This window comes from Phascolarctos cinereus, unplaced genomic scaffold (genome assembly GCF_003287225.1).
Source record: "Phascolarctos cinereus isolate Bilbo 61053 unplaced genomic scaffold, phaCin_HiC Scaffold_3;HRSCAF=262, whole genome shotgun sequence".
NCBI lineage: Eukaryota > Metazoa > Chordata > Mammalia > Diprotodontia > Phascolarctidae > Phascolarctos > Phascolarctos cinereus.
The window spans coordinates 162,177,074-162,198,817 of NW_027555736.1; the positions used below are offsets into that span (position 1 = coordinate 162,177,074).

At 37.7% G+C, this 21,744-nt stretch overlaps 1 protein-coding gene across 1 annotated transcript in view; it reads right to left on the reverse strand.

The window, feature by feature from the left end:
• Window positions 1–19,969, reverse strand: part of SCG3 (secretogranin III) — a 44,744-nt gene extending 24,775 nt beyond the window's left edge. The window contains 10 exon segments of the mRNA XM_020980821.2: window positions 933–1,110; window positions 7,081–7,230; window positions 13,767–13,909; window positions 18,003–18,215; window positions 18,332–18,377; window positions 18,748–18,800; window positions 19,430–19,544; window positions 19,546–19,691; window positions 19,694–19,876; window positions 19,879–19,969. Coding sequence (XP_020836480.2) covers window positions 933–1,110; window positions 7,081–7,230; window positions 13,767–13,909; window positions 18,003–18,215; window positions 18,332–18,377; window positions 18,748–18,800; window positions 19,430–19,544; window positions 19,546–19,691; window positions 19,694–19,876; window positions 19,879–19,969 — 1,318 coding nt within the window.
• Window positions 19,970–21,744: the final 1,775 nt, after the last annotated feature.

Sequence of the window (21,744 nt, forward strand, 5' to 3'; positions counted from 1 at the left end):
ATTTGAATTTTTAATGAAATAGTTTGAGCTAGTGAGAAGGGGTAGGGTATGCTTCCTTTTTAGAAGAGAAAAGTCAAAAGATAATAAAACAAGTTAAAATCAGGCATTTATAAATAAAGTCTATACATTCATAGTAAGAAAAGCAATAAAGAAGTCATCAAAAGCAGTTCTAGAATATTCAGCCTAATCTCCTTTCTCTTGATTCTCTCTAACGCTCTAAGATCCCCGAGGTTGATAATGAGTTGATATGACTTGAGGAACCCAGTGCCTGTGCTATGGTGCTGTTGTTCAGTCCTGACCAACTCTTTGTGACCCCATTTGGATTTTTTTTTTTTGGCAAAGATACTGGAGTGGTTTGTCATTTCCTTCTCCGGCTCTTTTTACAGATGAGGAAACTGAGGCAAATAGGGCTAAGTGACTTGCCCAGGGTCACACAGTTAGGAAGTGTCTGAGGCCAAATTTGCCAGCTGCCCTAGGACATAGTAGACCCATTATACGTGTTTGCTGATTAATTGCAAGATCCTGAGTTACCTAGGGGAAAATTAATCATCTACATAAAATCCTTCCTGATACTCTAGTGCTCTCTCTCAAAAATTTACCTTGCATTTTTTATTTCACATTTGTTTTGTATGTATTTATTGATGCACATGTTTTCTCACCTAATAGATTAAAAGGTCCATGAGGGCAAAGACGGTTTCATTTTTGTCTTTATATCCCCAGCACCTAGCCCAATGCCTGGCACCTAGTAGGAACTAAATAAATGCTCATTGACTGGTTCAAGACAGACTAAATGTTGGCAAATCTTGTGCTCTCTGCAAGCTCTCAGTATATCAGCTACTTGATAGGAAGTGACTGCAGAAGGCTGAAAGCAAGACAGAACATTTTTAGGTTCAATATTTCCATCAAATATGGTAATACTTCAGAATATTTACCTGAGTCAATGCTTTTTAGTAGTGCATAAAAATTTGGGAAATATTGGAGGTCATCAAAATTGTCTTCAGTATAAAGTTTATTTCTTCTTTCCAAGGTGTTCGGTATGGTCCAGGTCTTATGTACTGTATCATCACTTTCTCCATTAGTAAGACCACCTTGAATGGCTGGTTTTATAGTCTACGGTGGCAGTGGGAAATTTCATTAAAAAACAAAACAAAACAAAACAAAACCTCAGATATATTTTGTTAGAATGAATGCAATTGTAACTTGTTTTTCCTTATTATTTGGGCCTTGGTTGTGAAGGGAAAAGTTTTTCCCTTTTTGCCATAACTATAAGAACAACAACAATGATAACGATAATAATAACTAATATTTATGTGGTGTTTTAGGGTTTGTGAAGCTCTTTACATATTAACTCATGTAATCTTCCCAACAACCCCGTGAGGTAGCTGCTATTATTATCCGTACTTTGTGAGTGGGGAAATGGGGACATAGGTAGGCTAAGGGACTGGGACAGAGTCACACAGCTAGTAAGTGTATATGAGGCAGGATTCAAATGCAGGTCTTCTTGACTCTGCTTTGGCTTAGGCATGCTCTGCCTATCTAACAGAATAGACAGTATGGACAGATTAAAACAATATATAAGGTACATAAGTCAAAAGCAAGTAAGGCCTTTATGTTTTTTAAAGGAAAAAAACATCAATAAAACAAAAATACAAACAAGAAAAAAGTTCAGAAAGGGACAAAAATGCAATTTTATTATAACCTTGTTAAAATTAATATACACATTGAGGGGAGGGAACTGAGTCTATATTTTATCCATGTAGTCTGGGCCATGACTCCAGTCGTGGAGTCAGGAGGACCCAAGTTCAAATTTGGCCTCAAACACTAGCTGTGTGACCTTGGACAAGTCATTTAACCCTGTTTGCCTCAGTTTCCTCATCTGTAAAGTGAGAAGGAAATGACAAACCACTCTAGTATCTCTGCCAAGAAAACCCCAAATGGGGTCACAAAGAGTTGGGCACGACTGAAACGACTGAACTACAACAACAATAAGAAATTCCCACTGAGACAGATTGGCATCTGCCCTGCAATTTATAGGACCAGAGAGTGGTCTGCGATCCCTGAGAATGGAAGTGATTTGCCCAGGCCTCACATGGCCAGTATGTGCTAGACACAGGTCTTAAACCCACGGCTTCCTGACTCAGAGGCCAGTTTTCTACTCACTCTGCCAGAGGGGTCTATATGTGGTCCACAACACCCTAGAGTGCTTCCAGAACCAGATTAAAATGCAATTGGGAAATATTTAACAAAATGAATAAAAATAAAATAAAGCATAGATATGTGAAGTTGTGGTTTTCTCAGTCACTATGCATGTGTAGGGATCCTTATACATATGATTCGGCACCCCATTTTTATTTGAATTTTATACCACTGCTCCATACCATGGATGCCTCTTCAATACATATTTTTAAAAAACAAAATGTATGAAATAGAAGTTCATAGTTCAGCCTGGGTAGAGTGCAGGAAGGCTATCGCCCTCTCTGATCAATATGGAATGCCTCCCTTGGGAGTGGTTTTCAGGTGCCCTTTGAAAGATAGGGGGAAGGTGGCAAGCTACAGGGAAAAAGAAGGGATAATTTAGGCCTATGGTACTGTTTTGGGGGAGGCTCAAAGGCAGTTGTAGGATGAACAGATGAAAAATTTCTTTTCCTTTTTTTTTTTTTTAGGCAATTGGAGTTAAGTAGACTTGCCCAGGGTCACACAGCTAGTATGTCAAGTGTTTGGTCTGAGGCCCGATTTGAACTCAGGTCCTCCTGACTTCAGGGTCAGTGTTCTATCCACTGTGCTACCTAGCTGCACCTGAAAAATTTCTTTTCTTTTCTTTTTTTTAAAGACTTAATAACTTTAATCAATACAATAGTTTACCACAATTCCAAAGAACTCATGCTATATAAAGCTATCTACCTCCATATAAAGAATTAATGGACTCATAGTATAGGTTAAAGCTTTTTTTTTTTTCTGCTTTACTTTCCTGGAATATAACGTGGCTAATGTGGAAATGTTTTACACGACTACATATATAATAATGCATATAGTATTTCAAGTCTTTTCAATGGGTGAGGGAGGGGCTGGAGGGAAGGAAGGAATGTAGAAACAAAAATAAAACTAAAATTAAAAAAATTATTCCATTTCTATTATAATAACAAAATCCAAGAGGTAATAATAAAAAGGGAAATTCCATTCCAAAAAACTACAAAATACATAAAATACCTGAGGATCAATTTATCAAAGCATATAAAATACTTGTATAGAATCAATTACAAAGTGCTCTTTTTTTTTTTTGAAAAATTTATTTTCAATAAATATGTTTGCTATGATCATGAGAGGCAGACTAGCACATTGGAGGATTTCTCAGGAAATGAGGCAATCAAGGCATACTGGTAAAGGACCTTAAAAAAAGAGGCGATGGGTTTGGAGCTGATCCCAATGGGAAATTACAGCAGAATTTTAAAGGAGAGGGGCAATATGGTACTGATACCTAAACCAGGCAGAGCCAAAACAGAGAAAGAAAATTATAGACTAATTTCCCTAATGAACATTGATGCAAAAATTTAAATAAAATACTCACAAAAAGATTATAGCAATATATCACAAGGATCATACACTCTGAACAGGTGGGATTTATACCAGGAATACAGGGCTGGTTCAATATTAGGAAAACTATCAGCATAATTGACCATATCAGTAACAACACCAGCAGAAATCATATGATTATCTCAATAGATGCAGAAAAAACTTCTGACAAAATACAGCACTTATTCTTATTAAAAACACTAGAGAGCATAAGAGTAAATGGAGCTTACCTTAAAATGATAAGTAATATTTATCTAAAACCATTAACAAGCATTATCCGTAGTGAGGATAAGCTAGAAGCCTTCTCGATACAATCGAGAATAAAGCAAAGATGCCCATTATCACCTCTATTATTTAATATTGTACTAGAAATGTTAGTTATAGCAATAAGAGAAGAAAAAGAAATTAAAGGAATTAGAATAGGCAATGAAGAAACAAAACTATCACTATGTTAGAAAGTCCTAGAGAATCAACTAAAAATCTACTTGAAATTATTAACAATTTTAGTAAAGTTGTAGGATACAAAATAAACCCCGGTAAATCATCAGCATTTCTATATGTTGCAAATAAAGTCTAGCAGCAAGAGATAGAAAGAGAAATTCCATTTAAAATAAGACATCATAAAATACTTGGGAGTCTACTTGCCAAGAAAAACCCAGGAACTATATGAACACAACTATAAAACACTTTTCACACAAATAAAATCACATCTAAACAATTGGAAAAATATTAATTGCTCATAGGTAGGCTAAGTCAATATAATAACAATGACAATTCTACTTAAATTGGTCTATTTATTCAGAACATACCAATCAAACTATCAAAAAATTATTTTATACAACCAGAAAAAATAATAAAATTCATCTGGAAGAACAAAAGATCAAGGATATCAAGGGAATCAATGAAAAAAAAATGCTAAAGAAGGTGGTCTAGCTGTACCAGATTTCAAACTGTATTATAAAGTGGTAATTTTCAAAACAATCTGGGACTAAGAAATAGAGTGGTGGATCAGTGGAATGGATTAGGTACAAATTACATTATACTAAATGGCCACAATAATCTAGTATATGATAAACCCAAAGATCCAAGCTTTTGGACCAAAAACATATTATTTGATGAAAACTCCTGGGAAAACTGGAAAATAGTATGGCAGAAACTAGGTATAGACCAAGATTTCACACTGCATACCAAGATAAGGTCCAAATGGGTACACGATTTATACCTAAATGATGATACTATAAGTAAATTAAGAGAGCATGGAGTAGTTTATCTGTAAGACTTATGGATAAGGGAAGAACTTAGAACCAAAGGCAATATAGAGAGCATTACAAAATGTAAAATGGATAATTTTGATCATATAAAATTTAAAAGTTTTTGCACAAACAAAACCAATGCAACCAAAATTATAATGAAAGCAGAAAATTGGGGGGAAAATTTGCAATAGGTATCTCTGATAAAGACCTCATTTCTCAAATATATAGAGAATTGAGTCAAATTTATAGAAATAAGAGCCATTCTTCAATTGATAAATGGTCAAAGGATATGAACAGGCAGTTTTCAGACAAAGAAATCAAAATTATCTATAGTCATATAAAAAATGCTCTAAATCACTATTGATTAGAGAAATGCAAATTAAAACAGCTCTGAGGTACTGCCTCACACCAATCATATTGGCCAACATGACAAAACAGGAAAATGCTAAATGTTGGAGAAGATGTGGAAAAATTGGAACACCAATGCACTGTTGGTGGAATTGTGAACTGATCCAACCACTCTGGAGAGCAATTTGGAACTATGTCCAAAGGGCTGTAAAACTATAATACCTTTCATCCAGAAATACCACTTCTAAGTCTATATCCCAAAGACATCCAAAAAAGGGAAAAGGATCTATTTGTACAAATATATTTATAGCAGATCTTTTTTATTTTTTGCACCAAGAATTTTATTTTTTTGAAAAGATATTGTATGCTATCCATCTCCAGAGAAAGAAATGATGGAGTCTGAATGCAGATTGAAGCATACTTTTTCTTTACTTTATTTTTCTTGTTTTTTTTTTTTCTGTGTGTTTTCTTTCACAACATGACTAACATGGAAATATGTTTTGCATGGCTGCACATATATAACCTATAACAAATTGCTTGCCTTCTCGATGTATAGAAAGGGAGGAAGGGAGAGAGAGAGTTTGGAACTCAAAAGATAAAAAAACCCAAATATTAAAAATTGTTTTTATATGCAATTGGAGAAAAATTAAAATATTTTGTTAAAAAAGACATTGTATTGAATTGATATTCTAGTGGGAGGTAAAGCACCAGTTTTCCTCTTTATGAATGAGTTGTTCTACAGAGCAATTAAGCAAGACTGTCAAATATTTTCTACCAGTTAGTTTTAGGTTGTTCTGGCTCAGTGCAAAGGGGCAGAATTTGGACTCAGATTGGAGTTTGAACCCCAACTCTATAATAGATCTTTTTAAAGGCCACTAAAAATTGGAAATTAAAGGGATGCCTATCAACTGGGAAATGACTAAACAAGCTATGGTATGTGGTTATAATGGAATATTATTGTACTATAAGAAATGACAAGAAGGATGATTTCAGAAAAACCTGGCAAGACTTGTATGAACTGATGCATAGTGAAGTGAACAGAAGCAGGAGAACATTGTACACAGTAACAGCAATATTGTTTGATGAAGAGCTGTGAATGACTTAGCTATTAGCAATACAATGATCCCAAGGACTGATGAAGCATACTATCCATTTCCAGAGAAAGAACTGGTATTATTTGGATACAGACTGAAGCCTGCTATTTTCACTTTCATTTTTTTCTTTTACTCCAGTTTTCTTGTATAAAATGACTAATATGGAAATGTTTTATATAATTGCACATGTGTAACCTAGATTTGATTGCTTACCATCTCAGGGAGGGGGTACAGGAAGGAAGGAAGGAAGGACAGAATTTGGAATTCAAAACTTTAAATAAAAATGTCAAAAAAAATAAAGGAGAGGGGCATGATGCTGAACAAAATGTGCAGAGAAGACAACTTGAGTACCATCTGTAGGAGATTCTAAAAGCTGTAAATCTAGCAAGAAGAAGATATAATGGTCTATAAGAGATGGCATGGGTCCAGAGAGAGAGGGGCAGACACAGGAGGTGGGATATGCAACTAAGTGAGATGATTAGGCCACCTATTCAACATATGAAATAAAAGAGAGATAAGTTGAAGACTGATTACATTTTTATGCTTGAGATACATTTACTGTGAGAAGGCGGACAAATCAGTTGGTCAATAAATCAACAAGCATTTATTAAACACCTTATGCATACCAGGCACTGTGTTAAGTATTGGAGATGGTAATGAAATAAAACTAATACTTCTTGAAAAGGGAAATCATTATAATACTTGTATTGGTCATGCTTTCCTTAGATAGCTTTTATTTATTCCCTAAAGGGAAACACTATTTAAATCTTTAAATTTAATGCTATTTCACAATGTACACTGCTAAAAACACTCACCGTTTTCTCTGGGAGGTTTTCAGCATAGTTCTCTGTCCTGCTGGAAGGATAATCAGGTTCCTCCTCATTATTTCTGGCTTCCTTAGAGATTAGCTTCTGTAAGACCTCGGCCACTTCATCTTCCAGTGTGTTTGCTTGACTTTCTGTAATCTGTTACCAAGGTGTTAAAAAGTTTAAAAATGGCCTTCTGAATGAATTTGGGTCAGGCCTGTTAGCCATATCAACAATGGATACAAACTTGAAGGTCTTTTATACTTGAGTATATTAAGGGAAGAAGCCATTTGTGAATTTATACAGGACTAAAAAAATCCCAGGGACATATGCTTGCTTTCATATGTATCTAAAATTTCTCTTAGCACCAATGGCTTCTGAAGCCAATTTAGTTGAAGGGGAAAAGTGGGAATGATAACTCTCGGCTTTTCCTGGGGCTGCCCAGAAGTTGTATTACGCCCTCCCCATTTAGAGCTAGAAGGGACTTTAGAGACAATCAAGTCCAACCTTCTCATTTTACATATTTGCAGAAATTAAAGCAGACAGTTAAAGTGATTTGCCCAGAGTTCCACAGCTAATAAGTGTCTGAGGAAGGATGTAAATTCAAATCTTCCTAATTTCAAGCTCAGTGCTCTATCCATTGAGCAATCTAGCCACCTCTGTCCTTGGAATAGATGTCCTCATAAGCCACGAAAGGCCTTTTCTTTGCAAGGATACTTATGTCTAAAGAGGCTCTTTTCATTCCTAGGAGCATCCTGGTCCCTGTCCCCAGAAGACCTGGGCTCTGAAAATCTCCCTCCTCCAAGGATGAATCATAGCTTAGGGAACCACTTCCCGGCCTGGAAATCTAGAGCCCAGATTGTGAAATGTTCTGTGAAGCCATTGAAGTATCTTCTCTTCTCACGGGGGAATGAGTTATAGCACAGTATGTCCCTTTCCCAGAAAAATATGGACCCAGAAGGCTCCCTCTTTAAGGAAAGAAAGTGATCAAAAAAGGCTAAGCTTTCACCTGCCCCTCTGCCTTGGACTAAACCTGGCCTGGAGGAGCACATCTCTCTGGAAGATCCTTTCCTCCATCTTCTTCTTATTCTGGGATTGACCTGCCAGGAACCTGTAGTCTCTCTCCTTTCCTTACCAACACTTCAACCATGGAGAGGAAAGGCCATGTTGGCACCCAAGCGAAAGGCCCTGATTGTCCTATCTTGATTACGATTCTGTGCTATGGAGCCAAAAAGGAAGAATGAAAATATTCATCTTAATTTTTCTCTTTTCAACTAGAGTGAATCTAGAGGTAATCCTGAGTCTAGAAGGGAAAAATCCTCCCACTGATGTACTCCCACATGCTCCCCAGTCACTAAGCATCCTCACCCTCATTATGCAGCAGCTGGTAAAGTAGTACTGTTATAATCACTGTTCTGATATCATATGTACTCCATCAGAATATATGGTTAACCACTGTAAAAGCAGCATGATCATCGCTTATGGGTAATCATCGACTCAGGACCATACCACATGCCTTTTGTAGACTCCACAGCTTAGAGAATAGGTGGATAGAATGAGACCAGACAATACCAGTTTACCTATGCATGGATTGAGGGAGCATCCTCCCAATCCTGCATAATTGCACATTAGACACACCAGCACCATATCATACCATATTATATCATCATAATAATATATTACCATTATCATTATATTATTGTTATTTAAAAAAAGGATCATAGGATTATAAATTTAGTGATGAAAAGTGTCTTAGAAGTCATCTAGTACAACACTATCATTTTACAGATGAGGAAACTGGAATCTAGAGAGGTTAATCACACTGGGAATCAAAGGATATGGGTTCAAATCCTCTGCTTACTGCTGGCTGCTTACTCAAATCACTTAACCTCTCTAGGGCCTCACTCTCTTCACTGGCAAAATGAGATGGGGTAGACTAGATGGCCTCTTCTATTTCTAAATCTGTGATTCTAATAAGAAAATATTAAGATTGCAGCAAATGAGAAATTTGATCCCCCAAAATTCCTGGAGTAAAGCCCTCTACAGATTTATGAAAAAAGGAGGGAAGAGCGCTTCCTCAAAGAGCAGAATCACCCTGCTAGCAAACTCGTGTTTTCCAAATCTCTTTGGGCAAGAGGCCCAGGACAGAGAGGGGGCAGAGCCAGAGGGAACTTGACTCAAGAAATTATATCTGAACACATCTATCTGACTCCATATGCTCTTATCCTTTCCTCTCTGAGCTAGTTTTTCTGCACACTGATTTTTAGTAGCTATAAAAGCTTTTGTTTTGCAGTAGCATCACTAGGACATGGCATAATCCTGAATGCATCAGGAAGCAGGAAGAGGGCCTTTTATCTCCTCTGTTGCTCCAGGGGCTATTATTACCCTGCAGGAGCCATAAAAGGAGAACCTTAGCAAAAGCTATTAGAACAAATTGTAGAAATATTCCATGAAGTAGATTAAATAATGTCACCAAAATAAGTCAGGGTTTTTTTTATAGTAGGTTCTATTCTTCCCTTTTTGTGTGAAAAGGGGAGACCAGATCTATATCTCACCTCTTATTTTCCCTTCCAATCTGCTCTTCCAGAAGGCTAAGGAGAAAAAAAAACCCTAGCAGTTAGAAATTATTTATTTTAAGTTGTATGATTGGTGGAAATGTTCTATTCAGGGTAGCTTTTTTCCTCTCAGGAATTGTCCCAAAGTGTAATTGTGCAGAAAAATCCCTGTCAACTACCCCGTAGGTAGACACACCTGACTTCATCCTTTTAAGACAACATGAGGGAAAGAAGCTGGGTTATAACGGCCTGCATAGCAATTTACATAAATTATCTCATTTGTTCTTCATAATCATTCTATGGTATAGATTGTTGTTATTCAGTCATGTCTTACTATGACCCCATTTGGAGTTTTCTTGGCAAAGACACTGGAATTGTTTATCATTTCCTCTTATAGCTCATTTTACAGGAGGAACTGAGGCAAACAGGGTTAAGTGACTTAGCTAGGGTCACACATCTAGTAAGTGTCTGAAGACAGATTTGAACTTAGAAAGATGAGTCTACCTGACTCCAGGTCTCATATGCTACACTGTATCCACTGCATCACCTTGCTGTCCCAGGGTACAGGTACCATATATAGGTACTATATATAGGTCCTATAGGGTATAGGGTATTATCCCCATTTTAAGAGATGAGGAGATTGAGGTTTAGAGAGAGTAGGTGATTTCTCTATACTCATACAGATAATGAATATCAAAGGTGGGATTCAAATTCAGTTTTCTCCTGACTTCAAGTATGGTGTCTTTGCCATTACCCCAGGTGGACTTTCCAGCGTTAACACTAGAAATCTGTTCTGAAATCGTTATGTTACTAGCTTTGGGTTTCTAGGTCTGAATCAGACCATCTTCTAACTCTAGATGATGCTGATATCCCAGGGGGCTCTAACTCCAATTAAAACCAGAGCAGAGATGCCTCCCTTTGCTATGTCTAGGCTTTATCTAACTTCACTGTTTAAATACGTCTGGTTGGGTCAGATGTATTCTTAAGACCATATGGCAGGGCAGGAAAGCAGAGCTTTCTATAAAGAAATCCCACTCACTAGGCCTGCTACAGATTTGTGTGTGCCACTGATTTCTCTACCTAGCCACATATGTGATCCTTCACTTCACGTGGCCCACTTCTCAGCTTTATTTTTCTCTACGGAATATTCCATCTCCCACTTCTGTTTTTCCCCAGGCTACCCCTCATGCCTGGAACACCTTCCCTCCTTATTTCTGATACCTAAAATTCCTGGCTTGCTTTAAGCCTTGGTTAAATGTTCCCTCCTTCAAGGGAGTGGCCATCTTGGTTCCCACTTGTTAGTACTCTCCTCCCCTAATTGTTTTTTGTTTATTTTGCATATGTCTTGTATTTATTAATCTGTGAACTTGTAGAATGCAAGCTCCGTGAGGGCAGGGATGAGCATACTTTTGTGTTGGTATCCCCAGCTCTTTGCAGGGATTTAAAAAATACCTTGTTCATTGATCGGCTGAACTGGGAGGGAGCTGCAGAAGATGCTGATTTTACAGCTATTTCACTTACATATTCCTGTCAAACTGAGAGATATTCTAATCCTGGAATAAGGCTAAAACTGTGCTAATTCTCAGAGTAAATTTCTCCTTCACAAGATTCTAGATTTGAATATTACGACAAAAACATATTGAACCCACCATGCACTTAGTAATGTGTAAAACAGATAAAATAGGACTCAGAACATAGGACATTCCCTTTGAGAATACTCTTCCTATTTTCCTGGTGAGTCATGACTTGCTATTGAAGGTCATTCCTTCAGCCTTCAGGACTGTGTTTCAATCTTGTCAAATGTCCCAATGCAGATACAGCTTTTGTCAAAATGAAATCCGAATTTTGTCACTGATAGCCCTTTGTCATGCTCCCTTGCCACATCCTTTGTTTTTACCTTCCTCCTCTCCTCTCCTTCAGGCAGGTGTCAAAGAGGACAGAACACTGGGTCTGGAGTCAGGAAAGACCTGATTTCAAGTCTCACCTCAGATACTTACTAGCTATGTGACCCTGGGCAAGTCACTTAACCACTGTTTTCATGGTTGTTGTAAGAAGCTGCCTAGGTGGCACAGTGGATAGAGCATTGGCCCTGGAGTCAGGAGGACCTGAGTTTAAATCTGACCTCAGACACTTGACACTAGCTGTGTGACCCTGGGCAAGTCACTTAACCCCCATTGCCTCACAAAAAAAAAGAATCAAATGAAATAATATTTGTAAAAGTGTTTAGTACAGTGCTTAGCACACAGTAAGTGCCACATAAATGTTTATTCTCTTCCTCACACTTATTTACAAGGAAAAATGCTTTTAAAAAGTTTTATTTATTTTCACCAATTAAATTTTACTCAGAGAGGTAAATGGAGGAGACCTGTAACTTACTGTCTTTCTAACCATGAACATCTAAGTTTTACTCATAAAATGTACCATAAGACATTTCATTAAAACATTTTTTCCTTTTTGGTGAGGCTATCAGAGTTAAGTGCACCATCTAGCTGGCCCGGAAACATTTTTTTTGTTCTTAACCTATGGTTTCACTGGTGTAGGGAACTCCCATTAAGGAAATTCTCTCTGCTCCTGCAGATCATTAAGCAATTCATTTGTAACAGAATTATAGAGAGACACCTGGGGCACTACAGCTGTTACGTATAACACACAGGTAACCCCATTCCATTCACTTCCCTCCAGATTTTCAGCTCCAACATGTTATAACTCTGTCAACATATGCAAGGAGGCTGAATCAGAGAGTATCATGGCTAACTATAAACTTTGATTCCCCACAAAAAAAGCAACTCAAACTGCATGTGATACAAGCACCACATTTTTAGGTTTACTATCTAATTTCTATTAGATCCAGATTAATACGCGAGCCCTAGGTACATTCAGTAGGAAGAGCACTGGCTCTCAAAATTGGGCTCTATCATCATGTGTCCTTGTTGAAGTTATTTATCAATTCTGGGCCTCAGTTTCCTTATCTTTCTATGCTCCATATTTTCTAAATACTAGAGCATATAAGAAGGATAAGGTATGGTTTCAAGAAGGCCTGAAACCATTCCATTCACTTGTAGAGAAGTGAAGTTGTTAAAAATACAGTGCCACAATGTTATTGTGCTGTAAAAAATGATGTGTGTGGTGAATACAGAGAACCATGGAAAGATGTATATGAACAGATGCAGAGTTAAGTACAGATAAGAAAATAACATACACAGTAACAAAAACAGAAATAGAAAGAATGACACACCAAAAATTAAAAGTAAATATAAAAAATTATAAAGAACAAATGGGACTCAAATGAAGAGATATAGTAAGACACTCCCAACCTACCCCTTCATGGAGGCAAGAGGTCCACAGGTGTTACACAATGCACATGTTTTTTGACTTTTTCAACATAGCAATTAGTTGTACTGACTTTTTTTTCCTCTTCAAAAATACTATTTATTATATGAAATACCTCTCTGGGAGAGGTGAAGGGAGAAGGAGGGATATATGGGATACTCTGGTAATGTATGAAAGAGAAAATATCAATAGAAATTTATTTTTTTAAAGAAAAAAGATAAAATAAAAAGCATTGTAATTAGAATTAAAAAAACACCACAGTTGTGTGATCTTATGGGGATCATGCAAACTTTTCTGGGCCTCAATTTCTTCATAAAATGAGGGGGTTGGACTAGATAAGAGATGTCAAACTTGCAGGCAGCCACAAAACTCCCAGGGAACTGAACAAGATTAAAATGTAATTGGGAAATTAGAAAAATGCAATACAACATAGATAATGTAAATTTCTGGTTTTCTAAACCAATATGTGACTCACAGCGCTTCTAACTGAATTTGACACCACTGGATTAGACTATCCCTAAAGTCCTTTCTAGCTCTAAAGCCCATGGTCCCACTTCTGGCAAGCACCCTTGGAGTATTTCCATAGAGAGACACTGTGAGGCTTTGCTTCAACCATGGACCACACAAGTACCCAGTATCATACAGAAGTAAGGGGATTTTGTAACCCTAGCAAGGATAGAGTCCTGTAAGAAAATAGATCAATGCTAGCGGAGGCTATTACTCCGATGAAGGGGATGAAAAATAAAAGAGCAACCACTTGGCTTGCTGTTGTGGCTAACTTCAAGCAAGTTAAACATTTAGTTGACTTACCAAGCCAAGATTCAGAAGTTTAGAAACAATTTTATCGAATACTCCTCTGTCATTTTCCTCATAAATTCTGGTGGCTATCTTCTGGACAATGTCTTCAGCAGTTAAAGGAGTTCCATCCAGTTGATGAAGGCCATCTGGATCATCTAGAATAAGTATAATTGGGTTACCTGCTCATCATTGATTTTTGTTGAATATTTTTACAATCTGTAGAGATCAGCAGTATAGCAGATAGAAGGGCAGCCTTAAGAGCTAGAAAGACCAGAGGTCAAGTCCTGATTCAAACACAAATTGGCTATGTGGCCATTGGCAAGTGACTTAACCTCTTAGCACCCAAGGCATCTCTCCAAGCCTGTAAGAGATGCAGCATGGAGTAGTGGAAAGAACCCTGGATTGTTAGTTCCTATAAGAGGACTAGAGTTTGTATCCTAGCTCGGCTATTTGTTACCTGTATGATGTTGAACAAGTCATTTCACCTCTCTGGGTCTCAGTTTCCTTATCTCTAAAATGAAGGGGTTGGACTAGGTGATCTGGCTATCTTAATAAAGTTAATGCTTTGCATATGTAGAAGAAATTTCCACTGGTTTTGCAGTTAGAGGATCTAGGCTCAAAGTTTACCTCTGTCACTACCTACGTGGGTGACCTTGGGAAAGTCACCACCTCTCTGGGCCTCAAACTCCTCAACTATAAAATGATGAGATGGTCTCTAAGGTCCCTTCCAGCTCTAAATCTACACTCTTAAGCTCCTAACATGCAATCTATACAGCAAGAAATGCAAATACATACCCCTGGATTTACTGGGGAAAATGTGACTGTATTTCTTTAGGGCCAATGCTGGGGAGACAGAACTCTAATAGCAAGGGGAAGGTTGCTGTCAATGAGGCATTGCACCAGATTCCCTGGAGATCTGCCAGGCATCACTTGCTTATTTTCATTCTATGCCACGAGAAGTACATCAAGCTTATAAGGCACTTGGCTCTTTATGTCACCCTAAGGCTAATCTCATGCAGGTTTTTATGCCTGAAATCTAAGAAATGGAGTTTCTGTTCCAGGATACTAAATAACTCTCCGGTAATTTACTCCCTAGCTAGTTCTGTCCAAATAACTTTCATAATGTTCTTATAAGGTTAGGAGGTCGGAGTATTATTATTCTGACGCTGCTCTTTACATTCACATCTTCTAGGTGAACAAAAGGAGAAATTCCTCTCTCCATTCCCTTTCTGGATTCCCTGGAGCTAGTGACCTCTTTAGCCTCTGGCAAAACAACTTCTTTGTGCTGCTTCAAAAGAAACATGAAAAAATAATGGGGTGAGAAGTACAGGAGGCAGCCAGGTACAATCGTTTAGATTCACATATATGGTTTAGTTCAGCACTGTGGACCAGGGCAATGGATAGACTACAACCCCCTAAGAAAAAGTCTTTTGAGTTGTTTTCATAAACCTAATATGGCTCAGGCTTATCATATCTTTTTTGGGGGGGCAACTGGGGTTAAGTGACTTGCCCAGGGTCATACAACTAGTAAGTGTCTAAAGCTAAATTTGAACTGAGGCTCCAGGACCAGTGCTGTCTCCAGTGCATCACCTAGCTGCTCCCTTACCAGATCTTTTGACAATTTAAAGTATCCTTAATTTTTTGGTGGGGGTTCTCCTTCCACCAAACCCTCTATACCTTTTAGTCCTTTTACAGGTGCACAAATTAACTCTTGCTTAACTCCAAGTGTTCTATCTGTAGGCTTGTTGTAAACATTTGAAGAGAAGTCCTGCATAGATTTAATCAGGGAATGGGAAAAAATATTTTGCTTTCTTCTCTTTCCCTTAGGATCTACAGAAGAAAGGTTGTTTTCTATAGCTGGAGAGAGCAGGATGATTATTTTTGTTTTTTAGTTTGCTTACTTCTTCTCCTTCCAATAGGGAGGATGCTAGCAATGCACAGAGGGGAAGAAACATCTTTTCTCCTTCCCACTTCAATATTCCCCTGAGCTTTTTATTAGCAGCTACAAAAGCTACTGGAAGAATTTTGTTAGTATGGTCCTCGCCAGAAAAAATGCTAGGTACAGACGTGTGAACAGAACTGCTGCTTATATGTGGTTCCACCTTTGACAATCTGACCAAAACTTTGAGCAGAATAGCAACATATAGGATCATTCATCCATATGTGCAAAAGTGGTTATTTCTCCTTTCTCTTATATGGTCCCAAAGGGAAGACAAGTGTAGGAGATCAGATGAAAAATCATAACTTAAGAGCTAGAAGAGAACTCAAAGGCCATTTAGTTTAACCCCTTTATCTTATAGTTTAGGAAATTGAGAACCATATCATGTTAAGTGACTTGGCTAAGGTCACATTGGTAAAACATGTTGGAGACAAGATTCTAATTAAAAATCAGTCTCACCTCTTCTTAGGTTTTATCAAGTACCCACTGCATGATGACTTCATGGTAAAAGGATATAGCTACTATGTCCATATCCCCAAGTCTTCCAGGGTCCTATAGTCATTTGTTAGTCATTTTGATTATCTCAGGGTCAGAGTAATAATTTTTCCTCTTCAAAATAAGATCTTTGAAAAAAAATTTCATTGCTTCTCCAGCAGTGGAAGTGTATCAGAATCACTCTCATAATTCATTCTCCTCAAACATGATGAAAAGTTAGAGGCTGTCCCTAGTATATAACTGTCCCTTGTCCCCTCTCAGGCCCATTTAGGTTATTCCAGATATGACTATATAAAATCCAATCCAACAAGGATTAGAGATGGAGACAAACACACATATATGCTTGGACTAGATGACCCCTTAAAGTCCCTTCCAAATGTAAATTTTTCTAACTACAATATATCTATCTATCAATAGATACAGAGGTACAGGTTATATGTATTATATATAGATATCTATTTATATAGATTATATAGACATATCTATCTCCTATTATCATCATACTAGATGGTAAATCCTTTGAAACTAAGCTTATTTCTATTTACTTAGAAAATGTTAAGTGATATAAAATTAAATTGTCCATAGTTATATAACAAGTCAGTGGCCAACTTAGGAATGCAATGTGTGACTAGTCTTCATGCACAACTGGTTAAAATGACTAGTCAATTGAGTCAAACAATCTTTTGCCTGAATTGGTCAATTTCATCAAAATGATTGAATCAGTTATGTGTAGACATATTTGCAGTCTACTGACTCCAAGTCCAGTACTTGGAATCACAAATTAAGAAAGGAAATTTGAAAAGAAACTACATTTTCTAGATTAGCCATCAGTTTTAAGGATAAAGCAAAATATAGGTTCCTCATCTAGACCACCCTTCAGGTTATGTTGCTTTATTAAAAAGTAAATTTAATTAGTAGCTGACTTTTAGCAATGGCTCATAGATTTACAAACTAGAAATAATGAGCTTAATTCTCCTGTGGTCAGGGAGTAGGATAAGGACACAAGAGAAGAATATTAGGCATTCTTAGGCACCCATACAGAGAATGAAAGACCAAATCTCTTCCTGTAGGCACATACATACCATGACCATACCTAAGGTGCTGGAAGAAATAATAGAACATGAAATGATGGACATTGGGCATTTTCTTTTATTGTAAAATTTCCCATCTTTTGTATTACTAATTTTGATGTTAATTTTATAGTTTTACTTTGCATTGAGAGTTTAAATCAAATGGAAAATTGCATAATGCTTTAAGGTTTGCAAAATACACATTATTTCATTTGATACAACCTCATGAAGCAGGTGGTATTAGGATCTATTATTAATATTTATTAATAATATACTTTACATTACAGGTATATTCACATGATTAATAGTGACATGTTAATAAAAATTAATATTATTTATTATGAGTATGTAGCTATTATTGGCATTATTCCCCTTTTCCAGATGAGGAAACTGAGACTGAGAGGTTAAGTGATTGTCCAGGGCCACACAACTAGTAAGTGTCTGAGGCAGGATTTGAACTCAGGCCTTCCTAACCTAAAATTCAGAGCTCTGTCTATTACAAATGTTTTCTTTTCCCCAAAACATCAATAAGCTTGCCACAGAAATCTAGACTTGGAGCTGTATATATAGCTTGCCGCCTTGCACAGTGATTGTGACTTTATTACAATTTTTGGTTTAAATACTATAGGATTACGAGTGTATAGTGGGTCTTTCTTAAATATTGAATTTTCTTAATCCTGTAGTCATGTTAAATTGCAGTAAGGTGTAAAGCAAATAGGAAGGAAAGAGTTTATTTTTAAATACCTTGAGATTTATTTTCTAATCCACTTTTAGTAGAATCATAGTCATCCACCAGTCTGCGATTCTTGGTTGAGTCTACCTCTTCCATGATCAATTTCTTATTATGTGGTGAGTTTTGTAATGATTTCCTTTCTTTCTCCTTTTTCTCTTTTTCTCCTATTGCCTTTAGCAGGTTCAAGTTATCAGAAGAATAATTTCTTTCCCCTGCCTTGTTTTCTGGAAGAAAAACCCCAAGTCCAGCATAATATTGTTATCTTTTAGATTAAGATCATCAGGATTCACATTATTAAATGATTATATATACAAATACATACATACATATATATTTTTACCTGGAGGGGCTATTTTCAGGATCTGATCTGTTTCTGCTTCAGCAATCTAATTGTGAAATAAACAAACAAAAAGGAAGTTGCAGTCATTGTTTATACAAATGCTACTATACTCTTAAAAAAATCCCTGGGAAGTTCACACATTTACACATTGGGTTCATATAATGCAGAAGATGATAGATTATGTCCTTAGCATTTACTTCAATACAAGTCTGTGTGCTTCTATCATTCAATATCCACACATTGCCAGAAATAAATTTCAGTCATCAAGAGATCTCATTTTAATTTGTGCTAAGGACTACTTAGTTCCTAAACTTTCTGATGTTATAATGACTATGATAACAATGCATTACAAGAAACAGTGATAAATAGAAAAAACCCCCCACGAAGTAATGTTTATAATTTTTCATTTGACCTACCTGTTCTTTCAAAGGCCTTTCTACACTTAGTTCTCTGTTGTGTAGAGATTTGTCTAGAATAAACACACACATTATATATAATTAATGGTGTTTTGAAAAGTCACAAGTATTTTAACTCAAATATGGATAGCAACAGCATTTTACATTTCTCTCATAAAAAGAATACTTTAAATGCTCATAAAATTTATGGGGGAGAGGAAACCATCTCTTTAGGATTTTAGTGGAGACAAATTGTACAATCAGAAAGATTGTCAGAATTTTTCTCTAGAATCTGTGTTTCCCGGATTTTCCTAGATTCATACTCTTTTCTGAATCCAATATACATTTTAAAAACTTGACTTAAAAGCCTTTCTAAAATAGCAGAAGCATAATTGGATTGGTAAAATTAAGAGATTAAAAGCTCTCTCCTGAACATGACATGGATGAAATATCTGGAAAATGTTGCAACACAAGTAGAAAACAAAACAATAGCGTGTGTGTGGATGGTAGTATTTTTTTCTTTTCAAAATAAGATATATGAATAAAATTTGAGGCTTAGGTGTATATCAAAACAGAGGCCCCCCCCTTGTTTTCTGCCTAATATACATGAATTTAGTCTGAACAGAAAGTGAAACATCAACGATTTTATTTCAAAGCTTTATCTCATAGTTAAAAAAAAAAGGAAAGGGAGGAGGTACACTACCTTGGATACCCTCCGGTTTGGGGAAAGCATGGATTTGGCTGAGGACAAGCGCCAGCACCTGAATCATTGTCCCCATCTGGAGAAGCCCCATTCTTACTCCCTGCGGAAACTGCTTGTCGTAGGGGTTACAGGCAACTGGCGTTGCTGAGAGAACTGCAGAGACCCACCCGCACTGGTAGCAATGCTTTTGTTATGAATGGAGAGGAGGAGTAAAAACAGGAAGAAGGAATGGAAAGGGAGGGAGAATAGACTGAGAGGAGGCTGTTCCGTTCTGCACCTGCCGGGGAAGCTGAAGAGAAGAAAGGGCTTTCCAAGATGCTGAAGTTGTCTGGAAGGACTGCTAGAGCGCTGTCCGCCCCTTGAGGTGCTGAAGTTTCTGGGCACGGGAGCTGGCGGAACTCCCCCAGCCTAGAATCAGTTTCCTAGGGCGTAGTCCGTACTTAGCTTCAGCGCTTGGAGGATGTGAAGAGAGGAGGCGCATGCTCCAACCAGGCTAGGGGCTGGAAAGGGAAGAGTCAGCCGACACCAGGACTGCTTCATTCCGAGTGAATGTACGGGGGAGGGGTGACGGAGTGAGTGCTTTTCAGTCAACTGCTGGTATGTTTCCAACTTCTTAGTAATAATGGCTGATATTTATTCATATATAAAGTATTTCACACACATCTCATTTGAGGTGTATAACAAACCTGTTAAGTAGGTAGCAGTGGGTTTTACTATCTCCATTTTATAGATGAGTAAACTGAGATTCAGAGAGGTTGATTTTTCCCAAGGTCAGAGCTATTTTAAGAAGGAGGATTTCAATTCAAGTCTAACTGACACCAGGTACAGCACTCTATCCACTATGCCATACTTCTTCAAACACCGGGAATCTTTCCCTATTCCCCATTTATCTGAGTTATCAGAGTACCCTATTGAGAAACCACTTTGCAGAGTCCCCAGCAATGGAGGGAGGAACATACAGCCCATCTTTTAGCACCCATACTGGACTCTCAGGTCCATCCAAGTAACTCTAGCTATGAAGAGCTCTTAGCTTTTGCCTACCCACTCATCCTCTGTCCCCCAATAATCTTCTGAATACCTGCTTAAGAGACACTTTCCCAGCCCTAAGATTTGATATAATTTCTCTCCCTTGGAAAATTCCTGCCTTTGAAAAGATTGGATTTGTATTTTAAGCCTTTTCCTGACTCTCTTATTTTTGCATTTCAGTACCACAAAGGCTTTTGCATTTAGTAGTCTGTGATACCTTTTTTCAGTGGCAAAAGTGTCATGACACAATTTCAATCTAACAAAAGCAAAACCTGAAATACATTTTTGTTTCCATATGGTAATAAGTATTCTTTCAGTAGCCCTCTCTGGTATGAGTAGCAACAGAATGCCAGAAGACTCTCTGAGAGAACAAATATGTAAGTCCTTGTGGGACATGCCTCCAAGGAATTCTACTGGAATTTAGGACCTGAATCCTTTGGAGGCCAGCCATGAAGAGAGGAAATAGTTGTAAAGAGAATATTCTATGGGAAGAAAGGGTGCAGTAGTTAGGGGCAAAAAGATTCTCTCTATATTATTTATGGGGTGCTGGGGTGCTTGTGTTTGGATGCTTGCACTTGTGCTTGGACCCCAATTTCTCCCTAGTCTCAGAAACACTGTCTCTGACAACCATTCCCTAGCCCAAGGACACTGTGCCTAGCAGTTATTCATGCGTGGGCCACAGCACAACCCTTATCTCTCTCCCTGGTGCAGCTACGCAAAGCTGCGTGACACAGTGCTGGGCTACTCAGGCCCCAGCCCTCAGATCATGTCTCTGGAAGCCTCCCAATTCCTTAGTAAGTTCCTGTCTTGTGAGAAAGCTTTCCCTTGTTGCAGAGCATTCTCTCATCAAGACAGAGGGAGAGGGGTGCCTTGCCCAGCCCATGGAGTTTGTCCTTGGCCAGCCCAAGGACTCTTCCTCCTGCCAGACTCCAAAGATCCATACCTCTGTCATCTCCCTCCCTGTCCGGTATATTCCCTGTACTTTCTCATCCATAGCTCCCAAACACACCTGGACCTTTAGATTACCTCGTCAGTGTCCCTGGCATTCCTTTCCCATGCCTTTTTCCATATAAACCCTAGCTCCATCCTCAGTCTCTCAAAGGTTCCTTAAGAATCCTTGCCCACTGAAAAGCATAACAATAAATCTTTGCCACCTTGACTTGAAGAATCCTTGAGTCTGTGAATTCATTCCAGATGACCTGGCCTGTACTCTGGTCTTTGAGGGGTCTCAGTCTCTCAGACCGCAACATTATTATATTTCTTCCCAGGTGTCTAGTATGGAATGCCTG